The sequence below is a fragment of the Coffea eugenioides genome, chromosome 11 (genome assembly GCF_003713205.1).
Source record: "Coffea eugenioides isolate CCC68of chromosome 11, Ceug_1.0, whole genome shotgun sequence".
Classification (NCBI taxonomy): domain Eukaryota; kingdom Viridiplantae; phylum Streptophyta; class Magnoliopsida; order Gentianales; family Rubiaceae; genus Coffea; species Coffea eugenioides.
Window position 1 is genome coordinate 31,972,200 of NC_040045.1, and position 9,710 is coordinate 31,981,909.

A 9,710-nucleotide genomic window follows, 5' to 3' on the forward strand; every position below is an offset into this window, starting at 1 on the left:
AAACTTGTCAAAAACTTTTTCATTTTTATAACTTACGCAAAAAAGCTAATAAAAAAGGAGTGAAAAAAACACTGGGAAAATGATTAATGCTAGTAATCTTAAGGGGATTTGTCTTATATTTTATTAAATTAGACCTGTGTTTCATTTGGATTTGACTCCTATACTAAAGTTCCAAGAACTTCATTATAAACCATCTGGTTGCATGTAATTTCTTACCCATTCTCGTTCGTTGCGAATTTTACTTCTCACGAGCTTTCTCCTATTCATGTTTATCAGTCCTAGAGTATATAGCTGCTGCTGCTTTTTTTTTTTTTTTTTTTTTTTGGAAAGAAGGTTACACGTACCGGTTTTGTGACTCCAAAAAATTTAGTAGCTTATTCATTAATCAATAGCATCCCTTCACCTCAAAAAATTGTCATCATAGTAAAGAACATTCTGCATTGTAGTAATAGTTTTATTTTTTATTTTTTTGGTTTTAGTGGAGCCATCAAATTTGAGTAGTCTCAATGACATTCAGCTTCAGGATCTACTCTGCTTGAAGCAAACAGCTTCAAGGTCTTTCATTAATATTACTTGCCTAGCACCTAGTCCTTGCTCTAACTACTGATGTGAAGGAAGTTTGATCAGGCTTTTAAATGGGAGTCTGTTTTCACTTGCCAAACTGGTGCTAACGCTTCATATATAGAGATCATAAGTGCCAGAGCTCATGGTAGAGAAACAAGTGCAGAACTCCAGATCCTTCAACATGATCATGACCAAGTCTATTCAAAGTTTGCTAGACCAATTTCAAACATAATAACCACCACCAACTACAAATCCCATTACAGCCAATGCAGAAGTAAATAGACAGTACACCAATAAAAGCCATTTGACTTGCTTTGTCTGGATACATCAAGAGTATAATTACCTAGTTTGAGCAAATTCTTTTTCTAGTATATGGTACAAAAGGTCCTTTATGTTGTTATAGCAATACTGGAACAACATGGCGATTAAGAGTAAAACCACGAACCAAATCCATCCGTGGAGACCTTTTTACAGAATTGGCAATGTGGATCACCTTCCAGATTCCTTAAGTAGCTTTCTTTGACCTGTATGCTTTGGCACAAAAGATATAGATGACCATGTTCAAGAAGCTTAGACCAGCCAAGAGCCAGAAGAAATAATCAAGATGGCCCTCATTCAAGTTATCTGGAATCCATCCAAATTTTCCTCCTCTAGTGGTTATGGTTGTAACTACGGTCAGAATGAGAGCGCTCAAGTAATTTCCCAAACAAGTTGTCAGAAGTGACAAGGCTGCGCACAAACTTCGCATGGCATCTGGCGATTGGTCATAGAAGAACTCAAGCTGACCAATGAAGAAAAAAACTTCAGCAGCCCCCAATAAGAAATATTGAGGTACTTGCCAAAAGATATTAAGCGGGACTGCAACAGCTTCATCAACAAGTCCAAGGTCTCTTGCAAGTTGCAGTCGCTTAATCTCCACCACAGCGGCAGCAGCCATGCAGAAAACAGAAACAAAAAGACCAATTCCCATCCGTTGCAGTTCTGTAAATCCCCTTTCCTTGCCAGTAAACTTTCTAGCAATGGGGACAAGGATCCTGTCATAGACTGGAACCCAAAAGATCACACTGATAACATCAAATGTTGAAAGAGAAGCTGCAGGAATTGTAAAGGAACCGATCGAAGTATCCATCATCATCCCCTGCTCCACAAACATGGTTGACATTTGAGCATAAACAGCAGAAAACACTATTCCTGTTGCCCAGATGGGAAACATCCGGATTAAGATCTTCAGTTCCTCAACCTGAGTAACTGTGCAAACCTTCCAAGGATTGGACAAATCACCAGTTTTGATCTCAGCTTCTGATATTACAGCAGCTTTATCAAGGCATCTGCAGAACAAAGAGCACATGATGAAGATAGACCCATTGGAAAGCAAAGAAAATGGAGAGCCTTCAAGGGGCAGAGATGGGATCAAATTCTACTCCACTTTTTGACAGATCTTTAGTGAGAAACTAAGTTGGTCAATGTAGTACAACTGAACTTGCATTGACCAGGAAAATGTTTATTAATGTAGCATAATTTTGCAAATCTCTCAAATAGCGCATTTCCATGGACCACCAAATTGCTAAATCTTTTCTCAATGGTGTCTTTAATTTTTCTATGAGTTGGAATAAAACAGTCTATGTTGTAAACAACTATCCACAATTCAAAATGCAATAACAACGGTGTTTGGTGCAATTTACTTGATTTGAGCAATGTAATCCAAGAAAATCTACACAATCATTTTAAGAATCTAAAGATGCAAGCCTAGGGAAGAGGAGGTGAATTGAGTCACTTGCAACACCAGATTACTAAGTGAAAAAGTGAATGCAACAAGAGGACTCCATGTAGAATATTTCACTGGCATTACCAAACTCCCCCCACCCCCCTCTCTCCCCACCCCAAAAGAAAAAAATAGAAAGTACAACAAAACAGTCAATGTAAATGTAGCATAAAAATACTTGCCAAAACACAGTCAGCGATGTAAACAAGGAAGTAACAAGCTAACTTAAATCTGATTGAACAAGAAGGGTTATGATTTGGAATCTCACTTTAATTCATCAGTGTGAAACAGCTTTCTACTTCCTTCAATTGCCGAGAATTCATCTTGTGTCTCATACAGAAGATTACTATCCTCCGGAACAGGCAAACTCCACTTACGACATGAAGCCACCAAAACCTGGCACATCCTTGTGATTGGGCTTCCTCCAGGTTTCTGAAACCTATAAAGAGGAGTGCCAGAAAAGAAACTCACAATAGCAATGGCCATAACCACAGCAGGAATGCCAAAACCAAGGCCCCACCCAGCATTATCTTGAATCCAGACAATCAAGCTACTTGAAACAAAAGCCCCTATGTTGACTGAGAAATAAAACCAATTAAAAAAGGACCCCTTCTTGGCCCTCTCCTTTGGATCTGTATCATCAAATTGATCAGCACCAAATGATGAAACACATGGTTTGATCCCACCAGTTCCAAGTGCTATCAAATATAGGCCAATAAAAAATATGGCATACTGAGCAGGAGTAGCTGAAGGGCATACAGAATCCACACATTCAGCAGGCCGAAAAGCAGGAACTGTCGCTGAGAGAGACAATGTGCACATTCCCTGTAGATAACGATTACAGAAAGATAGTATGAGCAATCAATAAAGTAAATGGAAAACACACCAAGCTTAAAGCAAGTAAAGCCTGCTGCACCAGTAAAGAACATGATGAGCAAAAAGCCAATAAAAGAGCCCAGTTACTATCTATGGCATGGCTAAATCAAATGACTGCTATGCCAAATAATATGGAAATGCTAGATATGATGCAACAGGAACTAAGAAATCCCACTTAAAAAAAAGTGCTGAGCACTATGTAGATTGTAGGCATGATTTACTGAAGGACAAAGTGATAATCATTGGGAAGTCATAAAAGTGGACAAAGATAAGAATCCCTTATTGGAGTTGATGAAATAAACTACTGCTGCAATTTTTCTTCCTTAGGAATTTCTTTTCTTCTCCTACTCTTGCTTGGATTCAGATTCCATAAAGCCATTAATTATTCTCCTGAATTTCCATGTAGATGAAATAAACTACTGCTACAATTTTTCTTCCTTAGGAATTTCTTTTCAACTTATCTCCTACTCTTGCTTGGATTCAGATTCCATAAAGCGATTAATTATTCTCCTGAATTTCCATCACTATTTCAAGAACTTGTGACAGTTTCTCCAACCACCTTATCCTATTTGACCAAGAACTGTTGACTTCAGTGATGTAGTGAGGTTCTGAAAGAGGAAAATTCCCAACAATTTGAACAATGAACGTAAAACACCTAACTAAAGTAAATACATATTTTGTAGAAGTCCAAACATCCTTCGTAAAACCTTGGCAATATGGATAAGAAGCAATGATGAAAGCAATTATCAATAATGATCTCGAACATGTACTATATCCAACCCTTTATAAAAGCAGGAGAAGGAAATGAAATGAACTTAAAGAATATTACAATGAAATAAATAGTGGAGAAGGTAGCAATTGTCCAGTATCTTCCCCAACATGCATCTGCTATTACTGCCCCAATAAGCGGAGTTAAATAGCAAGTGCCCTGCCAAGTTGTGACATTTCTTGCGGCTGAAACATTTCCTTCATGCATCTTTTTGGTGAGATAAGTAACAAGATTAGTAGAAATCCCATAGTAGGCCAAGCGTTCACAACATTCAGTACCTGTTACCATTTCACTTGTTGACTTAGAATGTTTGACAGTCAAAAAATATGAAAAAAAGATGAGAGAAGCGCGAAGAACTACCAAGAATGAATGGACATGCTCTCCAGTTTCCTGTGTTGCTTTTTAGAACAGGTTTTCCATTGATGTCTACTGAACCATCTCCAGTATATAGTCCATTGCTTTCATTCTGAAAAGGGAGAAGACCAATACATATGGTAATACAAGTTCAAAGTAAGATTTTTTGCACATCAACTCCCATGAGATACAGATAGAGAGGCACACTTCTGATGATAGAGTTAGCCTATCTGTTCCTACCTGCATATATTTCTCATATAATTCTCATTAAAACAATGTATTCCTCATAACAAGAAAATTCTATGATATTACAGCACATGGTTAGCTGAAACCCTCTAAAATATCACTGATCGTGGATTAGCACATGCACATAATCACAGAAAGAATGTTTCAGATGTCCAACTAACATTTTGTATGCAGGTTAGACACTCAAGTCAGAACATTGATGGCCAAAGGTTAAAAAATATGAAAGCATTAGATAATTTTACAACCAACTGAAGCTTAACAAGTAAAAGGTCGTAATCAAGAATGTCCAAAAGACATCCAGAGATAAAGCTTATGCAAGACCAAAGTTTATCAGCCAAGCACCGTAAGTAAACAACACTTTGGAAAAGTCATATGAAGATTAGATTAAATTGCCATAATTAGCCACAAAAAGTCACATTCAGTAGTTCAGTTGGGAACTTTAAACACACAGCACCAAATAAAACAGACATAGATCAAATATTTTGCCCAAAAACATAAACAAGTTTTAACATCTACTAGAAGCCCACAAGGAACGATGCCCAAGAACAGGAAGTTATGAAGCGTGTGCAAATTCACATACAGTAACAGCATGCGCAATTATATCTTGAAGTAGATAAACTAGTTCTAAATCTCATGACTTAGAAGAGCAAAGACAGCTCCTCTAAAGGTCTATATCCCTAGAGCAGCAGCATCACTAATGAGGCATTTCAAGCTATTTATCTAAAGGGTACTAATCAAAATGTCATTCACTGAACTTTGTCAAATTTTGCATCATTGCAAGTTGTATGATCATCCACACTCACCAAACACATTAAACTCAGCTATTCACCAAAAATAGTTAATCATCCATTTAAGTATTTTGCAGCCCTAGAAGATGTAGCTGTTGGGATTTTACTGATACAAGTAACAATCCTATAATTGACTTACAGCTTCTTTTCCAGGTCACCACTTTTTCATGATTTAGAAGCCTTATCAAACTAAGAGACAGAAAATTCCTTTAACTAAAATAAATCATATATGATCAATCTTTTTCCACAATGATTTAAAATAAATTGAAAATTTTAAGTCCTAAATATTAATTTGTTTTTCATATAGCTGTACCAAATCCCAAATCCTGTTATCCAAAATCATATTCTTTTCCCAAATGCAAAGTCAAGGAAAAGTAGTTCCAAAATTGTCCCACAATAAAAAAACGAGACAGGAACTTGCGTGAAAGCCAAAGCTATTGCTTCATCTGCTCAACCTCAATTCCTTAATACTTAAAAAACTCTTCAAAATCCACTCTTTATAGAACCTTAAACATTCCAGGAAAGGGGGAAAAATCTGAAAATTCCACAGCACAAATCTAAAATTGAAATCACAGTGCGAATTGGAGCAATCCAAATCGAACCCAGATACTATTTTTGGCCAAGAAATCGACCATGCATGAATTACAACTGAAATTACAATCAGCTGACTTATTCCAAGACAGCCCTTTTCTTCTCAATTATAAAGCAATAACGTATGTACATGTGGACAGATGGAGAGAAGCAAAACCTGAACAAGTCCCTCTTCCAAGAGCAGCCTGTCATCTTCTTGAGTACCCATTGAAGAAGACAAATTCAGGAAAGATTTTGATGATTGATTGATACACTTTTTATTACTGGTTCGGTGCAGAGAGAATCTGAAGGAGAAACAAGAAGGGAAGGGAGACACGGGAGAATCCTGGATAAACAGAGTCGTTTTAATCGGAAATTAGAATCTATTTGTCTCTCCCTATCGAAAATTCAGTGGGGACTTGGGAATTGGGGCTTTTGAGTAAAGCGGGACCCATTTAAACAATTATAGTTTGTTTTTCTTTGGGATTATGCATGTATGTGGATTTGGGAACTTTGGATGGTGGTTTATTTCCTGAATTTTATTTGACTACATCACAAGCATATTTTTAATATTTTTATATTTTTTTAATCATTTTTTAACATATCTTGTTAAAAGAAAGTGTTATAGTGTTTTTCAAAATATTATTTCAAATAATCTCCTATCCGAATAAATTTTTCTTGAGTTTTTCAAATGTGTAATTATAAATTTTTCTTCAATTTTGCCAATTTTTTTTGTTAGCTTAATTAAGATTTTTAACTTCAACTTATGACCAAATTTGAGTTGCATTCACACAGCTGGGCTTTTTTTAAAAAAAAAATTTTCAGTAATGGAGGGATGAGATTTAAAAAACAAAGAGGAGAATTAAGGATTAGAATTCAAGGTCTCTAGTATTTTTAATTTTTTATTTTAAAAGCGAATCGGTAATAGAACCTTACTTACTTTTGATCCCGAAACTTACAATTAATTACATGTGAGGCGTGTTACCAACTAAATTAAAATTTGTTATGTATCACTCTATTTTTTTTTTTTTGGGAAGTTAATTGAAGGTTTTGGAACAATTTCCAAACCTGAGCAAACCAACTGCCAAAGTATGCTGCGAAAAAAAAAAATAAAACTCCCAAGGTATGCTCATTTGGGGTAAACAAATGGCCAAGAACTAGCAAACCAACCAAATTCCGACATATTTATTCAAGGCAAACACTTGGGTAGACCTATCTATATAAACGTAATTGCTCAAAATTTGCCACATATCTCACCAATTCAAGTATTGAACGTGTGATAAACTTTAGACCATTAAATCTACAAGATCAACGCTACGCAAATTTCTGCCTTCATTTAAATGAGTAGGAACTACAAGAAGCCAACAACTTACCGCGATATTCATTAAAGTTCATTTCGTCAAGGCACCGATGTCACGACTTTAAGACAAGTAGATAGAAAAGCGTTACAGCATTGCGTGATGGCTAATGTAGCCGCAAAGACGGGAAAGGTGAGAAAGAAGGGGAAGCAGGCAAGCTTTGGAACTTTGAAAGTGAAAGGGAATAATTTCCAAAATATGCTTTTACACCATGAATATCTTTCTTTTTATAGTCATTGGTTTTGAATAAAGGTGTTTAGGGCAGTATGGGTCCATAACTATTGGCACTGAATTCAATAATAATTTAAACTTCTAAGTTATTACTCCCTATATATTTGGGAGGTGAAAATATCTAGTGGAAATGGCAAGCCACTGCGACAGCCTCCTATTCCTTGTCGAAAAATTCCTGCTTTCATTATCCTAAAACAACGCCAAAAAAAAATGCAACATTTCTTCTCTCTTTTTTTTTATGCAACGGCAATCATTTAATTTATTCCTTCTCCTTCTCTCATTTCTATTCTAACGGGGAGAATAAAGAGACTTATGTACTGTATTCTGAATTTTTTAAAAAGAAGAAATACTGTGCTTCTTTTGTGATGCATTATACAGGGTTTGAACCCCTAATTTAGTGCACAAAAGAATTGCAAAGGGGCTCTGCTTGGTCATTGGATCAAGATCCAATGATTAAGAAAAAAGAAAAAAAAAAAGGTAACAATTGATTTAGTTTATTTGAGTTAATTGAAGCTTTTGATATAATTTTCAAGTCCAAGCAAACCAACTTCCAAGATATACTTGTTATAATTTAAAAAAAAAAAATTACTAGTAGTAGACAAAACAAAACCAACAAACAACTCCCGAGACATTTACTAATGTCCATTTCGTTAAGGCACTGATGTCACGTCTTTAAGACAAGTGGATAGCAAAAGCGTTACATCATTGCGTCATGTTTAATATAGCTGCAAAGACAGGAACGGTGGGAAAGAAGCGGAAACTTTGGAACCTTGAGAGTGAAACGGTACAATTTCCAAAAACTTGGTAGTGAATAAATGTCCTACCATATAGCTAGAGGTGGCAAAATGGGCGGGATGGGCAGGATTTGCTTGGGTTTGTGATGGAACCGAGTCATATGGGTTTGGGCCCAACCTTACCCATATGTGTTTTGGGACTAACTTGGGCGGGATCACTTTGGGATGGGTTTAGATTGATCCCGCCCAATACCCAAATCTATTTTCTACATATTTTTTTTCCTTTAATTCATTTTTACTTTTTTATATAATTTTAATATTTTTTATTTATTAATTTTTTTTTAGTTTTATTAAATAAACATGCGAGTGCTTTATACTCAGGATTCCCATCAAAAATTGGATTAACAAATAAAGGAAAAAATAGATATACAGTCATATTCCAACATATATCAAGATGGCCAAGATACTTAAGGTGTTGAATATTTATCATCATCATTGTTCAAAGATGACAGGTCTAAATTGACTGAAATGTTGAAAATTCTTATGGATAATGACTAGGAAAACTACTAGATTATATTCTCTAGTATGGCTATAAAAATTGTTAAAGATAATTTTTGAATCTAAGACTCCGTTTGGATTGGCTATTTTTTCAAAAAATAAGTTTTTCAAATACAATGTTACAGTAATATGCAATAACTCAAAAAACATCCCATCCATATTAGTATATCAAATATTTCAAAAAAAAATTATAGTAAAAATTTTTCATATACACTGCTATAATAAAATATTTCAAAAATACCCCCCAAAAATAGCTAAACCAAACAGAGCCCTTGTTATTTGAGCCCAATGGGTACCCAAGTATTTCCCAAGTATTCCCATCAATTAATGGGTACAATTGGGATTTGTCCCATTTTAAACCCAATATCAAAATCCAATACCCATCCCGCCCAAAGTCCCCATGGGCATGGGTAACCCATTGGGACTTGGGACAAATTGCCACCTCTACATATAGCCTCCTTAGACTTCACCTTCCCCTAGATTAGAATAGAATAGGTCATATAAATGTATCGTTTGCTAACAAAAAAAAAAAAAAACAAAGAATAAATGTCTTTCTTCTCGAATGAATACAAATGAGCTTTGTGAAATTGTACTAAAGGAAGGATCATATATGTAGAACTCAAAAAATTTCACCAAAAATATATAGGACATATAGTATTTCATAAAGTTAATATACATAATAGGGAGGCAATTTACACACGTATAAGTATGTGCATGTGAAAAAAAAGGAATAAATCAATAATATATTATTAATTATACATAATAATAAAGCTATCAAATATCACACTTCTCAATTAATGATAATAATAACACTCCTATTTGTACAGACTACTAGATGACCTAGTAAACAAGTCTTACGATAACAAAAAAATTTTTAATAAAATATTAATTTGTAAATAA

General features: G+C 35.1%; 1 protein-coding gene across 1 annotated transcript; it reads right to left on the bottom strand.

Annotated features, from left to right (window-relative positions):
• Positions 1–722: 722 nt before the first annotated feature.
• LOC113751551 (protein NRT1/ PTR FAMILY 8.3-like) lies at positions 723–6,320 on the bottom strand. Its single transcript, XM_027295601.1, has 5 exons — positions 6,108–6,320; positions 4,332–4,437; positions 4,032–4,249; positions 2,595–3,151; positions 723–1,892 (listed from the first exon to the last, which is right to left on the bottom strand). The coding sequence occupies exons 1-5, from the start codon at positions 6,156–6,158 to the stop codon at positions 1,070–1,072; spliced, it is 1,755 nt and encodes a 584-aa protein (XP_027151402.1). The 5' UTR covers positions 6,159–6,320; the 3' UTR covers positions 723–1,069.
• Positions 6,321–9,710: the final 3,390 nt, after the last annotated feature.